This window comes from Octodon degus, unplaced genomic scaffold (assembly GCF_000260255.1).
Source record: "Octodon degus isolate 3935 unplaced genomic scaffold, OctDeg1.0 scaffold00093, whole genome shotgun sequence".
NCBI classification, from domain to species: Eukaryota; Metazoa; Chordata; class Mammalia; order Rodentia; family Octodontidae; genus Octodon; species Octodon degus.
The window spans coordinates 5,443,133-5,459,270 of record NW_004524669.1 but is presented as its reverse complement, the minus strand read 5'-3'; the positions used below and the strand labels follow the sequence as shown (position 1 = coordinate 5,459,270).

The following is a 16,138-nucleotide window of genomic DNA, read 5'->3' as shown; positions in this document are numbered from 1 at the left end:
AATCACAGGGACCGCGGTTCAATCCCCCAGCACCACATGCCAGCCAGCCGCGCCCCCTGGTGGGCTGAGCTGGCCACACACATAAATAAATAAATTAAAAAAAAAAAAAAGAATAGTAGTGTCACCATGTGATATTGCATTTCTGGCTGAGCTTAGCCATTACTTTTCCCCTCTGAAGACCGTTACTAACTTCATTACAGTCCTGGGAGTTCTGTCACCTGTTTCCATATTAGAGAAAGGTGTTACCCTTTGGCCCTCTATCCTTTGCCTGTGACCTGTTGTCTGTTTTGTCTTGGAAATTCTTTGGGGCTTCCACTCTCTCAGTAAATCTTGAGATTTTCCATTGTCCAGTACTGATACTATAATCTGCCTTTGGAAAGGGAGAGAGAAGGGTGCTGCTGGCTGAATGGTCAGGGGAGGAGAATGAGAGTAACTGTTTTATACAGTTTCATCTAGTCTCCACAAGGTAGATAGATAATCTACCATGAACAGAATTAGGAGCTGCACTTTGGTCCTCAGCTGCAAAGATGCTAGGAGGACCAAGCAACATTTGTTTTGTTTATTTTTAATTTTATCAGTACATGTTTTCAGTTTTTTTTTTCAGTTCTTTTTTAATTTTCAAGTGCACACCTTTTTTTTTCTGGTTTATGGAATCCCTACCCCATATTTGTCTAGCCACAAACTCCCCCGTTTCTTTTGTGACTTTGTATATCCAACCTAGATTGCATGGTCACTTGTTTTACCCATTTTCTTTCCAGTGTCTTGAATTCTCTGGTCCTACTGTCTTCCCACCCAATCCAACTGGCAAAACCCCCATCCACCTGGCTCCTCTTTGTCACATCAGATTCACCAGGTCTGGTGGATGCTACTAGGCAAAATGATATACTGAAGCAAGGTGTGGTGTGTATGCCTCCGATCCCAACACTCTGGGAGGCTGAGGCAAGAGGATCAGAAGTTCCAGCCTAATCTGGAAGATTTAGCAATTTAGCAAGACCCTGCCCTAGAATAAAGAAATAAAAAGGGGCTAGTGATATAGCTCAGTGCAGAAACCCTTGGTTCAGCCCCTAGCACTGAAAAATAAATAAAAAAGCAAAATACATAAATTTTCAAACTGGGACTGGGGAGATGGCTCAGTGGAATAAACGCTTCCCTGGCAAGCACAAGGACCTGAGTTCAATCCCTGGTTCTGCCATAAATAAATAAATAAATAAATAAAATTTCAAACTGGTATCACTCTCAGTTCGTGGTCTGTGCACTCATTCTAATTAAACACAGCAGATTAAATATATAACATCTGCCACCACTCCTCCTAAAGGTTCACAAAGATTATACCAGTAAGAGTTTAAATCCAGAAAAATAAGGCAAATGAGAAAAGAGACAAGAGGTGAGAGAGCAGTCAGTAATCACTGAAGACAGAAGACAGAGGAAAAGTGGCAACTGGTTTGGTCAACAACAGAAAGTCCAGGCTGGTACAGTGTGTCTGCAGAATGCCAGCAGGAGACAAGCTTGTGCTTCGGGAAGATGCCCAACAGGATCAGGAAGGAAAGTAGGAGTCCTCTTGGAGGGTAGCAGCAGGGCACAGCCAAATACACAGGCAGCTGAGTGCGAGGCAGCAGAGAGGGCTGGTTAGAAGCCTCAGGGCCAGGCACACTCCAGTCAGCCCAGCTCCATTGTGTACTGGCTGTGTGACTTGGACAAACTATGTGGTATCTCTTGACAGTCAGTTTCCTCCTTTAAGTGCTAGTAGGAAGTTGACCCTAAAGAGTTGTGAAGGTTAGCAGAATGTATTTTAAGTACAGAGGGTGTCATGTGGTAAGGACTGAAGGGGGACTTATTTTTTGTTTGTTTTTGCAATTCTGAAGATGAAACCCAGGGCCTCACACAAGCTAGGCAAGCTTTCCATCACTAAACTGTATCCCAGCGAACTTAGAACCACGAACTGAGAGTGATACCAGTTATTTTTGTGGTGGTGAAGATTGAACCCAGGGCCTTTGCACTGAGTTACATCTCCAGACCTGTTTAAATTTTTTTAAAAAAAATTTATTGAGAAAAAAATTGCAGTGAGACAGTTTCAAAACAGGTTGGTAGGAGAGTTACAACAATTAATACATTGCACATTGTTGTCTTTGTAGTAGTCATTCATAGCTCAAGATGCCAGCATGATATCCTGCCAAAGCTGTTTAAATTTTGATATAGGGTCTCACTAAGTCTCTAAGTTTACTTGCCTGGGCTCTATCTTGCAATCCTCCTTCCTCAGGCTCCTACAGTACTGGGATTTTAGTCTTACTCTACCATGCCTGGTGTATTTTTATCTTTTTCATGGTACTAAGGACTGAACCCAGAGATGCTCTCCCACTGAGCAATATCACCATCCAAAATATTTATTATTTCAAGACAAGGATGGCCTTGAACTCACAAAGTTGCCCAGGCTGGTCTTGAACTCGTTGTCCTCTGGCCTCAGCCTCCTGAATAGCTGGTATTACACATATGTGCCACTATAGTGGCTCCACACAGGACAATTTGTATTAGTCTCTTTTAAAACAACAACAAAAAAAAACTTTTAAAAAATTTTCTTTATTTGGTACAGGGTCTCATCATACAGTTTGGACTCATCCTGATCTGGTGGCCAGCATGGTGCGCCCAGGGTTCTGGGGCCAGCACAGCATGTGATACTGGGAATCGAACCCAGGTCTTTGTGCTTGTCAGGCAGACACTTAGACCACTGAGCTATCTCCCCAGCCCTGTAGTAGCCTCTTTTTTTTTTTTTTTTTTTTTTTTTGCAGAATCGGGGATTGAACTCAGATCCTTGTGTTTGCCAGTCAAGCGCTTATCCTACTGAGCCGTCTCCCTGGCCCTGTATTAGCCTCTTGACTTCTACCATCATCAGAGGCACTGGCTTGATTGCTTGGGAAGGACTGGCTCCTCCATTGTCAGGGCCCTGGTTGGTACTGTGGTTCTCAAACCCACTTATTCAGGAAATGTCTAAGGATTAGACACCAGACTTCCTTGAGCTTGTGTTTCCACCTGGCGTGAGTCCCCGTAGCTATTGCCAGCGGACTATGTCTGAGCAGCCGTCTGTTCTGGATTCTCTTCTCTTGGGCAGGGTCCTCCAGACCTGGGGTTTGCCTCCCAGTGGCCCCATCCCTGGTGGTAGGTGGAGCCTGTCACAAGGCTCAGCTATCCCTGACTCTCACATCTGCTTTTCCTGTGTGTGGCATCAGAACTCCAGGCCTAACTTTCCCCCATGACGATCTGTAGTCTCAGAAAGCCTCCATTTGGACAATTTTTCCAAGAAATCACTGTTGTTTTTTTTTTCCCATTTAGTTTCTTTTTTCTGGGTCCATATTTCAGGGGTATGATTCTCCCAATCCACCCAGGCACAAAATTCCAAGGTCATCTTTGACTCTTTTTTTCTTTTGCAAAATAGATTCTAAAACTGTTGCCTGTGAGCCAAATCTGGTGGCGCACACCTGTAATCCCATCATTTGACTGAGGTGGAAGGATTGCCACAAGTTTCAGGCCAGCCTGGGCTACACAGTGAGTTCAGGACCCTCCTGGACTACATAGTGAGACCCTGTCCCTAAAAAAAAAGAACAAAGAACAGAAAACAAACAAAAATACCCACTGCCCGAAGTGCATTGCAGGGAATGACCAAGCCTGCAGCTGCAGGGTCCCATGTGTGCTATCTGACCACCTGGCCCTTATGCACGTGTGGATCACCTCTTGCCTGTTAATTCTCCTATATTCTCTGCTGTAAAGCAGCTTCTGAAAGCATCAATTTGATTGCATTATTCTTTTTTTTATTTTTTTTTAAATTTTTTTTTTATTTTTATTTGAGAGAGAGAGAGAGAGAGAGGGGTGTGTGTGTGTGTGTGTGTGTGTGTGTGGCCAGCTCAGCCCACCAGGGGGCGGGGCTGGCTGGCATGTGGTGCTGGGGGATTGAACCGCGGTCCCTGATGCCTTGCCAAGCTTGTTCTAAGTAGGTGCTTTAGACCACTGAGCCATCTCTCCAGCCCCTGATTGCATTATTCTTTACCACAGAATCTTTTCAGTGACTCCCCATTCTCTGTAGGTTGAAATCTGGATTCTTTGGGCTGGCTGGTATTCAAGACTCACCACAGTCTCACGCAGCTCTGCCGACTCTGCATCAGCTTCCATATTCCCACCAGTGGCGCCTTCACTGACCCCAGGACCAGCTTTCCCCTCTTGCCTTGTAAGGTTATGGAAGACCTCTCTGCCGTGCACACTCCTCTCTTCCCTTCCACCTACTGGCTCACTTCCATCCTGCTAGGGGTCTCCCTCGGTCTTCAGCTTCCTAGGCCTCTTTTCCTGAATTCTGAGGACACAGGGTCTGCATCCAGTTCTTCTCGGTCTGTAACTGCCTTGTATGTGCCTATGTCCTCGAGAGACAGGAGCACTTGTTGCCAGCTTGGATGGTCCAGGATTTGTGTAACAAAACCCTCCATTTGACTGTCTTTCCTTTGGGCTCTGGGAGAGAGCCTTAGAAGTCAGGACAATTATGAAGATCTGGGGTTGGGATGCAAAGGACATTGGCCTCTAAGGACTGCTGAGCCATTTTATCTCCTTGTCTCAGGCTCCCTCCCCACGCCTCCCCACCATGTCCTGGGCCAGCTGCTTTACCTTGTCCCTCCACACATCTCAGGTGCCAGGATTCATGGTGGCAGTCCCCTCTTCTGTGCTGCACATGGGTTCCCTGCCTCCTCAACTGTGAGGTTAATGTGCCACCTGTCCTTTTTTTGCCTTTCTTTTATTCCTTTCTCTTCTGTCAGCTAATGATTTCCAGGACTTTAACTGGTTGTCCTTGTCCCAAGTCTGTGAAAGTTCTCCTGTGGGCAAGGGTCATGAGCATTAAGCTGTGGCCACGTGACAGCTAGCTTTTCCTCACTTCCTCTGCTATCTAGTCTGGAAAGCTTATTGTGTACCTGGCCTGAACAGAAACTGAGCAAAAAGGTAAGCTTCTCCTCACTTCCTCAAGAAGACAGCGCTGCTCAGGCCACCTGCTCGGCATTAGCTGCCTTCTCTCTCCCTGCTGTTTCCACTGGCTTTCCTCTGGATTGTCACTTGCACTTATCTGTGCCCTGAAGGGCAGGACTCAGCTGCAGGCTCAGTGCCTGGCCTGTGGGGTGGAGGGTCTTGCTGTTTAGATCCAGTCTGAGTAGGGAGTGATTCTTGCTCTGCAGACAGATTTTATCCTAATGGCTGACTCGAAACCACTGCCCTCCCTTGATGGGGACCCGAAGGCTGCGGAGGACTGGCTTCGTGATGTATTTGAGATCATTGTGGACGAGGCCATTCAGAAAGGGACAAAGGCTTCTGAGAAGGTATGTCCTTTCTGCCTCCTCCCTCTGCACATCAAGCCCTTTCTCTTGTAGACCTGGCTTAGAACTTCCATCCTTGGATAAGGCTGTGCCCCAGAATTTACCCCTCTCCGTGTGTCTCAGGAATTTATATCCTGAGTCTTATGTTTATTTACCCCCCTGTTATACATTACCTTGATCATGTTCTTGAATTGTTTTAAGTGCAAATTGGTGACGTCTTGTGTCTGTTGAGCAGCAGTTGGGGTAGCCACTCTCCAATGTGTGAGGTCTCTGCATCCCTGGCTCCTTCTCCTAGGTCTGCGAGTGGAAGGAGCCTGAGGAGCTGAAGCGGCTGCTGGATTTGGAGCTGCAGAGCTGCGGGGAGGCACAGGAGAGGCTCCTGGAGCGTTGTCGGGCTGTGATTCACTACAGTGTCAAGACCGGTACGCTGTGGGTTCTGGCTGGAGGATTCTGGTGTCTGCACCCAGCTCCATGCTGAGTGCCCTGCCCCACCACTCCTCCAGGTCACCCACGGTTCTTCAACCAGCTCTTCTCAGGGTTGGACCCCCACGCTCTGGCCGGGCGCTTTATCACTGAGAGCCTCAACACCAGCCAGTGAGCCACCCCAAAGCCCCTCTTTCTATCCTGCAGAGGACTCAGGTTTGCTGGGAGGTGGCTTCGGTAAGAGAGGAGATTGGTTTTTGCTCCTCTCTGCCATTTTCTGGGAATGCTTGCTGGTAGTCTTTCCCTCCTGCCCTTTGAGCTTCCTTTTTTCACATTTTTTTCTGGCCTCCTGAGTTTTCCTCATCTGTGCTTGCCTCCTCCTCCTTTTTTTTTTAAATTCCTCTGTATTCCCAAATGAGTGACTTTTTTTTCTGCAGTTTTGGGTTGCAACAAGTTGCAGTCCTCTCTGCCCCGCCTGTTAGCCTCTGAGTTGAGGTGACCCCTGCTCCAGAGGCCCCTCTCTCTGTCTGTAAACCCTGACCATGGCAGCTTTCCAAGCTAGCGTGGGTCCTCACTTATGTTGGTAAATGGGGAAGCAGACCACTGGTCTTCACTGGACCTAGGCAGCGGGGCAGAGGCTCAGTGTCTGTCGCCTTCAGATCCAGCTATCTCTGAGAGGCACACCTGCTGGGCTGGGCCTAGCACAGAGCACACTTGCTTATTTGTCACCAGCATGTTCTCACTGGTACTCTTCTTTCGCTTCTCAGCATCTCCCTCTCTGACTCTTGTAATGGAAGGGTCTGGTCTGGAAGCCCCCGTGTCTCTTTGCCTTTCTCATTAGGGCTCTTCTGGCAGGTACACATATGAGATCAGCCCCGTGTTTGTACTCATGGAAGAGGAGGTGCTGAAGAAACTCCGGGCCCTGGTGGGCTGGAGCTCTGGGGATGGGGTCTTCTGCCCTGGTATGTGAGAAGGAAGGGGCCTTTCTTAGGGCTCCTCCTCCCCATGGTGCTCTTGCTTTAAGCAGTAGGCAGGGAACAGTGATCTCTCTCTCTCTCTCTCTCTCTCTCTCTCTCTCTCTCTCTCCCCCTCCCTCTTCCCTCCCTCCCTCTCTCCCCCTGGGCCCAAAGCCATGCCACAGTACACTGGCCAGTCCCCTTTATCCAACAGCCACTGGCATGCACACTTGAGTACCTTCTCTCAGGGTGGAGATTGTGGAGTGTCTCCTGGGGTGGCGCTGGGGTGGTCAGCAGGACCTGCTGATCTTGGGCCATTGTGGGTTACTGTGCATTTCTACAGCCCTGGGATTCACAGCTGGGGAGTCAGTCACTCTGCATCTTTAATCTGTGTGTGAGCCCAGTCCTGATTCATCCCTGCCCCCTTTTGCCATCACCTCCCCCTGTGACAGGTGGCTCCATTTCTAACATGTATGCCATAAACCTGGCCCGCTATCAGCGCTACCCAGATTGCAAGCAGAAGGGCCTCCAGGCGCTGCCACCCTTGGCCATCTTCACATCAAAGGAGGTGGGGAAGAACAGAGGTACAACCCAGGGCCCCAATTCTAATCATGAGCCAGCTCAGTCACAGACCCTTCAGGTCTTCCTTCTGCCCCTTCTGTCCCTGAGTGGATGTGTTTCCTTCCAGTCAGGGAGGCCGTGTACACTCGCATGGTTGTCTTGCCTTCGGGTGGGGAAGGCCAGTGGAGTCAGCCCACTCTTCCTGTTCAGAGAGTAGTCCCTGACTGTTGGCATTAGTGCTGTGTGGGAGCTTCTTGGAGATGCGGAATCTCAGGCCCACCAGACCTCATTGCGCACATGCACGTTTGCCAGCCACGCAGGCACTTTGTGCACATGCACATTTGAGAAGACCTGGCCTGCAGGTCTACTCCAGCTTAACATTTAATTTTTCTCAATTTCTCCCTTCCCCACTGTCCATGCCTTCTGACCCTTGGCCCAGGTCTTGCTAACCTGCCCTCTGTATTCTTCTCCAGTGTCATTACTCCATCAACAAGGGAGCTGCTTTTCTGGGACTTGGTACTGACAGTGTTCGAGTGGTCAAGGCTGATGAGAGGTAAAGGTCCTAATGCCAACATAACCCTGACCCTCCTTGACAAAGTACACCATCCTGTTTCCAGGAAACTCTGGCCTCAGGCCAGGCATCCTTGGGGCCTTCTCTTCCTGCAGAATTGCTATTCCTGTCTCCCAGTGCCCGACAGTCTCCCCCTACCCTTGTGCCCTGGCATCTGTTCCACCCCTCTTAGCAATGATCAGCATGAAGGCCCTGGGTTGCTGACCCATTCTTGCCCTGCCTTCTTCAGGGTGATGCCTGGTACTAGGGGGCCTGTGCCTTCTCTGCTCACTCAAGTTTCTTTTTCAGAGGAAAAATGATCTCTGAGGACTTGGAAAGGCAGATCAACCTGGCAGAAGCTGAGGTGGGTGGGCGAGCCGTAGTGGGGTGGTGTAGGGTGCCTGGAGGGCTATTGGGGCTCCCCTCTGTCTCCAAGCCTCAGTTGAAGCCTGAGGGGTCAGGCCGTGGGTCTTGGTCAGGGACCCTGCTGAGATATGGGTCACAGTTGGTAGGTGGATTGTGAAGGGCACTGAGTGCAGAGGGAGTCCAGCACACCGCAGGAGGAGGGAGAGCCTGAGCACAGTGTGGACGGTTTCTGTGGGCTGGGGGTCTGTGTGGGCAGATGCGGAGGGGGATGTGAGCAGCATAGGGTGGGAGAGGGTGGGGACCCGCACACTGAACTCGACTGAGTGGGCTGCATAAGCTGCTGTAGCCATTAGGAGGATGGTGTAGCGCTGTCTGTACTTAATTTTTGGTGGTGGTATTGAGAATTGAACCCAGGGCCTCACCTGTGCTGGGCAAGCCCTGTACCACTGGGCCACATAACCAGCCCCTGGTTTACATTTCTCTAATGATTAGTGGTGTTGAGCATCTTAGCACTTGTGTATTAGGCATTTGTATATCTTTGGAGATTTTTTTTTTAATTTTTATGTGTGTGTGTGTGTGTGTGTGTGTGTGTGTGTGTGTGGCCAGCTCAGCCCACCAGGGGGTGGGGCTGGCTGGCATGTGGTACTGGGGGATTGAACCGCAGTCCCTGTGCTTTGCTAAGCTTGTTCTAAGTAGGAGCTTTAGATCACTGAGCCATCTGACCAGCCCCTGGAGATTTTTTTTTTTTTTAAGACAGGGTCTTGCTATGAAGTTTGGGCTGGCCTTGTGCTCACTTTGTAGCCCCAGACTGGTCTCGAATTTGTAGTGATCTTCTTACCTCAGCCTCCCGAGTGCTGGGATTATAAGCCTGCACCACCATGCCCTGTTCTGGAGAATGTTTATTAAGACTCTTTCCCCAGTATTTCAAATTAGGCTTTTAAAATTATTATTGACTTGTAAAGAGTTCTCAATATATTCTAGATAGATGTGCCTTATCAGATATGTGACTTGCAGACCTCTTTCTCTGTTCTATAGATTATCTTTTTACTTCCATGATGGTGTTCTTAGAATCACAAGTTTTAAATTTTGATGAAGTTCAGCTTTTCTATTTTTCCCCTTTGATTGCTGTGGTTCTGGTATCATCTCTAACCTAACTCAGGCTCACAAAGACTAACCCCTGTGTTTTCTTCTAAGAGTTTTAGACTTCATTTTGGTTCTTACATTTAGGTCTTTGATGTATTATGACTTAATTTTGGGGTATGATGCGAAAAAGGAATTCAGCTTCATTCTGTGGATGTAGATATCCACATTTCCCATAACCTTGGGTTGAAAAGATTGTTCTTTCAGAGAATTTTTTTCCCTATGCTTGTTGAAAATCAGTAGACTGGACTAGAAGTGTAGTTTGTGATATAGTGCTTGCATTAGATCTAGGATTATTCCTGGCATGAAAAAGAAAATAAGAACAAACACAATCAATTGCCTGTGACTGTGAGGATTTATTTCTGGTTCTTGATGTTTTTAAAATTATTTTATTTTATTTACTTATTTATTTATTTTTGTGGAGCCAGGGATTGAACTCAGGTACCTTGCCAGGAAAATGCTTATTCAACTGAGCCATCTCCCCCGCTCCCCCTTGAGGTAAATCAATCGTTTTTTTTCCTTTTTTTTTTTCTCCGAATGCCTTCAGGATAGGTTTGGCTGGCTTGAGTTGTGGGGATCGAACCACAGCAACCTGAGCCTGACTGCTTTGTTGAAGCAGCCCTTAAAGAACTGAGCTAAGGGGCAGGCCCCCTATCATTTTCTTTCTTTTTTCTTTTTCTTTTTTTTTTTTTTTTTTTTTTTTTTTTTGGTGGAACCCAGGATTGAACTTAGGCCCTTGCGCTTGCCAGGGAAGCGCTTATTCCACTGAGCCATCTCCTCAGCTCCAATCTATCATTTTACATGAATGTCCTTAACATTGGCTGGATCACTGGAGCTTTGTAATAAGCTTTGAAATTGGAAGGTGTAAATTCTCAGCTTTGTACTTTTTAAGGATGGCTTTGGCCATACTGGGTCTCTTGAATTTCCAAATGAATTTCGGATCTTCTCCTTCTTCTCCTTTTTCTTCTCCTCCTTCTCTTTCTTTTCCTTCTTTCTTTTCCTCCTTCCCCTCTTCCATCTCTTCCTCTTCTTCCTCTTTTTTCTCTTCCCCTCTTCTCTCTGTCTCTCTCTCTCTGTCTTTCTCTGTCTCTGTTGGTCTCTGTCTCTGTCTGTCTGTCTCTGTCTGTCTCTGTCTCTGTCTCTGTGTCTGTCTGTCTGTCTGTCTGTCTGTCTGTCTGTCTGTCTTCTCTGAAACTGGAAGCCCAGCACTGGGGAAACTGACACAGGAGGATCACTAAGAGTCAAAACTGCATAGCATGACCCTGTATCAAAAGAATCAAAAGAGGGCAGGGGAGATAGCTCAGTAGAATAAGCGCTTCCCTGGCAAGTGCAAGGACCTGAGTTCAACCCCCAGTTCTGCAAAAACAAAAACAAAAGAATGAAAAGAAATAAAATTTTAAAGAGGAAACTGGGATTGTTTTTTGATTTTTGAGGCAGTCTTGCTGTATACATAGTTTTGGTAAGTCTTGAAGTCACTATATAGCCCAGGATAGCGGTTCCTGAACCCATAGAAGTCCTCCTGTCTCAGCTTCCTGAGTGCTAAGATTATAGATGTTTGCCACCACATCCAGCCCTTTTTGATGGTCTTATAAATGAGAGTGTCTTCTCAGTTTTATTTTAAGACAACATTCATTTTAATAGGCATACAGTTAATTTTTATAAACATTTTTTTAAAGTATTTGTAAACTGATGTTAGTTTTTTCTTAAATTTTAGATAGAAATCATCAGTAAAGCCAGCTGGGCTTGAGCTTTTCTTTGTGGTGGGGCTTTTTATGTTTTTTCCCCTAATTTAATGTTGCTATAAACTTTTGTACTCTTTGAATTTTTCCAATAGCATTTAGATCTTCCAGTAAGACATTAAAATTTTTGACAGAGCATGAGCTTTGGAAAATTGACAGACCTAGGTTCAAATTCCATCTCTGGAACTTCTGCTTGGATTGCTGAATCTTAGCCTCTCTCCCTGCAAAGAAGATAGTAATACAGGGTAAAAAGCTGATGGCCCAGGTTTGTCCTGCAGAGAGCATACAGCTTGGCCCCAGTACTGGGCACTGGGTACTATTCCTTTAGGTTTTTTGTTGTTGTTTGTTTGTTTGTTTCGAGACAGGGTCTCTCTACAGACTCCAGGCTGGCCTTGAACTCACCATAGCGTGGGCTAGTCTTGAATTTGTGGCAGTCTTCCTGCCTTAGGCTTCTGTGCTGGGATTACAGGTGTGTGCCACCATGTCTGGCCCTACTGAGCTTTTGAGGTGGCTCTGAAGACTTTTCTACCTCCACATGTTCGCAACAGGGTGCTGTGCCATTCCTGGTCTGTGCCACGTCTGGTACCACTGTCCTGGGGGCCTTTGACCCTCTGAATGCAATTGCTGATGTGTGCCAGCGCCACAAACTATGGCTACACGTGGACGTGAGTAGGACCTGGGCCTGGGGGGGAGGTGAGCTGTGCCTCCGGGGCCAAGACCTACGTTGTTCCTCCTGCTCTACAGGCTGCCTGGGGTGGGAGCGTCCTGCTGTCACAGACACACAGGCATCTCCTGGATGGGATCCAGAGGTGCTTATGGCTCCCTTCTGCCTACCTCCCACCCTTCAAATCCTTGATCCTCAGAGGAGTCATGGATTGTGGAGCTTGGGGTTGGGGTGGAGGAGAAGGGTGGTGGGTAGGGCAGGGAGAGGAAGTTGACAGGCTTGCAGGTCAGATAGGGAATTTTTCCCCATAGGGTGGCAAGGTGGGGTGGGCCAGGTGAGACTCACTGTTGGGTGTCTGAAAGAGAGAGAGGGCTGAGGCTTGGCAGCTGAGGAGGAGTCTCTGACCTAGTGTTGCTCTGCCTCACCAGGGCTGACTCCGTGGCCTGGAACCCCCACAAGCTCCTGGGTGCAGGTCTGCAGTGCTCTGTGCTTCTTCTTCAGGACACCTCGGTGGGTCTGCCCTGTCTCTGCCCAGCACTGCAAACCCCTCTCTCTGGATACCTGTCTTCTTCCCTGATTACCTCAGGGTGGTAGGCCATACTGTGTTCCCTTTGTCACCCTCCCTAACCCCTGCACCGGCTCCCTCACTCTCCTAGTGACCCATATTCTCCATGCAATGGAATAGGCTTCTCTGTTGAAGCCATGGCCCACACAGTGCTGGGCAGTTTGGGGAGAGCTGTGGATGTTGGGGGAAGACCTGGAGAGGGTTCAAGTCAGTGCTGCCTGGCTCGGCAGAAGGAAAGGGTGGGCTGGGCTAAGACCCTGGTGTGCCCAGGGTCTGACAGTTGATTGCTCCTCACACAGAACCTGTTCAAGCGCTGCCACGGGTCCCAGGCCAGCTACCTTTTCCAGCAGGACAAGTTCTATGATGTGGCTCTGGACACGGGGGACAAGGTGGTGCAGTGTGGCCGCCGGGTGGACTGTCTGAAGCTGTGGCTTCTGTGGAAAGCACAGGGCGGGCAAGGGCTGGAGCAGCGGGTTGACCGGGCCTTTGACCTTGCCCAGTAAGTGTGGGATCTCAGTTCCCCTCTCTCGGAGACACCCCTTGCCTTGCCTGCCCTCAGGGTTACCTTCCTCTGGGTGGGTTTTCATGTTTCTGTCTTGCATCCGTCTGTCATGTGTCCCCTCTGTTCCCAGGTACCTGGTGGAGGAAATCAAGAAGCGGAAAGGTTTTGAATTGGTCATGGAGGTACAACCACAGGCTCTTTTACATCCCCTGCCCAGGGCTGCCCCATACACCAAACCCAGATGGAGGAAGAGACACAGTGTGAAGAAAAGGGCCCTTTCTTAGCGACACCTTCCCTTGTCTTATTTCCCTCAGCCTGAGTTTGTCAACGTGTGCTTCTGGTTTGTGCCCCCCAGCCTTCGAGGAAAGCAGGACAGCCTGGATTACAGCCACAGGCTGTCTCAGGTAATTTCTCTCTCCCAGCCTTTTTGAGAGAGTGGTTCAGCATCTGATGCAGCTGGTGCTTTTCTGCCCCCTGCTGGCTGTCACTAGGATGGCAGGTCCTTGTATTGGGTTGGGGGCACTATCTGGCATGAGCTGGAAGAAAGCAATTTGTCCTTTATTGTGAGAACAGGATTGGGGGGCAAGGTGTTTCTTTGAAGAGAAGGGGGGGCAGGCTGGGGAGATGGCTTAGTGCAATAAGCGCTTGCCTGGCAAACACAAGGGTCTGAGTTCAAACCCTGGTTCCGCCAAAAAACCCCAAAAACCACAAGCAAGCGCAAGGGCCTGAGTTCAATTCTTGGTTCTGAAAAAAAAAAAAAAGAAAAGAAAAGAAAAGAGAGGGGGTGTTATAAAAGTCAGGAAATCACCAGGTGCAGCAGAGACTTCTGTGTTGGGAGTTGTCCTAGGATAGACAACTCTGTCACACTGGTACAGACCTGTGGCGTGCGTGCTCCAGCAGGCTGTTTATACCACTGAAAGCTCTAAAAGGTTCACCATCACTGGCCTAGGAGCTCATGCCCAGTGAAGAAATGGGAGGCAGAAAGATGAGGAAGAGCTTTGTTACTGATGCTGGGTACAAAAACCGTCTCTGTCCCCGGACACACTTTCTAGAGGTGGAGGCTTCATGTTTTGTTTGCTGAGGTTAGATTGGCACTGGGTACTGTGATGACCCGAAAGGAAATGTTGTCACTGTCGCGCAGATGTATGTAGAAAGCAAGCATTAGCACGTTTGCAGTACCGTGATTGCGTTCACAGGGAATTGGTACACGTCCATAGCACAGTTTAATTCTTTCTACTTCCCCTCCCCCTCTCCAAAGAGTTACCTGTTTGAAGCCAGTATGCTTATCTGTTTGAAGGCAGCTTTAGCAGTTACCTGCACAGATCAAAAATACTGCAGGAATTAAGAGAAGGGAGGTGTTTGAGATGATAAGGACTTGAAGTTAGCACTGAAGCAGTGTTGGGAGTCAGAAAAATGTTGGGGTTAGCAGAAGATGGCCCTTGCCTTGGCTTTTGGGGAACAGGAGAAATGAAGAATAAAGCAGAAGGCAGAGACTGTCAAGCAGATCGTATGTGTTATAGAAAATAAGCTGGGGCAAGGGGGGTTCAGCGGTGAGTGGCATCCCCAGAGGGCAGCGGGCCTGCAGGCAGGTGCACACGAATGGAGCCCCTCTTCCCCACCTGAGTTCAGGCTGCAGCCAGACTCTGCTTCTTCTCCCTCAGGTGGCCCCTGTGCTCAAGGAGCGCATGGTAAAGGAGGGCTCCATGATGATCGGCTACCAGCCCCATGGGGCCCGGGGCAACTTCTTCCGCATGATCGTGGCCAACCCCATGCTGACCCGTGCAGACATAGACTTCCTCCTGGACGAGCTGGAGAGGCTTGGTCAGGAGCTGTGAGCCTTCACCTCTTGTGGCTGCCTAGATGCTGTCCTTGCCCCTCCACGTCTCTGCGTTATCTCTTGTGCTCTCCAAAACAGCCTTTCTAGGGGCTGGTGAGATGGCTTAGTGGAATAAGTCCTCCCCTGGCAAGCGCAAAGGCCTGAGTTCAATCCCCGGTTCTGCAAAAAGCAGCCTTTCTAGGAAACAAAGTGACCTTAACTATGTTTATATGCTTTGACCCACTAACTCTTAATTATGCACTTGCTAGTAGGAGAATGTTTAAATATAGTATGTCCATATGATGGACTGTTACTCTTTCATCAAGATATTTACAAGAGAATTTTTATTAACACAGGAAAAATAATATAATGTTTTATGAAAAAAAGCTGAATATAAGACTACATACAGTGAAAATGGAAATATATTGAAAACATATAGAGAGGGACAGGTATGCTGGCACACAGCTGAACCCCCAGCCTCTGGAAGGCGGAGGCAGGAAGATTTGAGCAAGATCCTGTCTCCAGAAACTAGGAACTATGCCAGAATGTTAACAGTTTTCCCTGGGCTGGAATAATAGGCAATTTTAAAATCAACTCTGTATCTTTTGTGCTCCTCTCTTGTGGTATTTAAGGAATATGAACTACTTTGTAATAGGAAAATAATAAAGTTAAAATTTCTTGTATTTTACTTGGTATGTCTTGAAGTTCATTACTCTCAAACCAAATAGTGGAAAACTGTGTTTTTAAAAATATGGACAAAAATCAGGTAAGAGAGGATAAATATAGGTCTAATTTTCTTCCCCAAAAATCTTGAGTGGAAGAGAAAAGCCTAAAATATAGTCAATCTGAAACTAATCATACTTTGGTAACTGAAAATAAAAGGGCATGGATTGAATCACTGAACCAGAGCTCCATTCATGTACACGCTTTTCTTTTTTTCTCACTTACACTTTCGAAAAAATCCTCACTCCTTACCAAAAAAAGATTGTTCTGTAATTTAAACAACAGAAGACAAGTTAAAAACAAAAAACCAGCAACACCACCACCCTGACAACCAGATCACCGCTCTGTCCTTTGGGATTGCTACTGTTTTGCCTGAAAACATCCACTAAGGGCTGAGCAGAGCTCCCGTCTAATAGTCTCGAAGCTCTGGGTTCAACCTCTAGCACACTCCTCCCCAAGTCCCAAATAAAAATAACTCCTGTCCATGTAACACTTAAAATCTGAGCTGTTACTACTTCTCAGTTACTTCAGGGGAGAGAGGAATTTAGCTGCATAAGCTAAGAATAAGTGGCAAGTCTACCAGAACTTTTTGTTATTTCCAATCCCTAAAAATACCATTTGTGAAAACAGTAATGCGGTCATGTAAAAGTCATCCAAAATTACTTGAGGCAAACACAAGCTGTGCGGGTCACAGCAAAAGAACATCCAAATCTCGGGCGCTATTCTTCTGACCATTTCTTGGGGAGGGGCTTTTCCATCAATACATTGCTAGTAATTCCCCTATAAAGTTATTC

General features: G+C 47.7%; 1 protein-coding gene across 5 annotated transcripts in view; it reads left to right on the top strand.

Moving 5' to 3' along the window:
• Positions 1 to 15,304, top strand: part of Csad (cysteine sulfinic acid decarboxylase) — a 34,136-nt gene extending 18,832 nt beyond the window's left edge. For 3 of the 5 annotated variants that reach the window (XM_023722626.1, XM_023722627.1, XM_023722624.1), the window contains exons 2-16: positions 4,073 to 4,213; positions 5,202 to 5,342; positions 5,635 to 5,761; positions 5,843 to 5,933; positions 6,618 to 6,724; positions 7,171 to 7,286; positions 7,753 to 7,832; positions 8,139 to 8,193; positions 11,623 to 11,739; positions 11,819 to 11,883; positions 12,167 to 12,248; positions 12,603 to 12,802; positions 12,936 to 12,987; positions 13,120 to 13,209; positions 14,467 to 15,304. In XM_023722626.1, coding sequence (XP_023578394.1) covers positions 5,217 to 5,342; positions 5,635 to 5,761; positions 5,843 to 5,933; positions 6,618 to 6,724; positions 7,171 to 7,286; positions 7,753 to 7,832; positions 8,139 to 8,193; positions 11,623 to 11,739; positions 11,819 to 11,883; positions 12,167 to 12,248; positions 12,603 to 12,802; positions 12,936 to 12,987; positions 13,120 to 13,209; positions 14,467 to 14,640 — 1,482 coding nt within the window. In that variant the 5' untranslated portion in view covers positions 4,073 to 4,213; positions 5,202 to 5,216 and the 3' untranslated portion in view covers positions 14,641 to 15,304. Of the gene's footprint in view, positions 1 to 4,072; positions 4,214 to 4,922; positions 4,972 to 5,201; positions 5,343 to 5,634; positions 5,762 to 5,842; positions 5,934 to 6,617; positions 6,725 to 7,170; positions 7,287 to 7,752; positions 7,833 to 8,138; positions 8,194 to 11,622; positions 11,740 to 11,818; positions 11,884 to 12,166; positions 12,249 to 12,602; positions 12,803 to 12,935; positions 12,988 to 13,119; positions 13,210 to 14,466 lie in introns of those variants that run through there. The other 2 variants (XM_023722625.1, XM_004637872.2) reach the window with 2 other exon arrangements.
• The last annotated feature ends 834 nt before the right edge of the window (positions 15,305 to 16,138 follow it).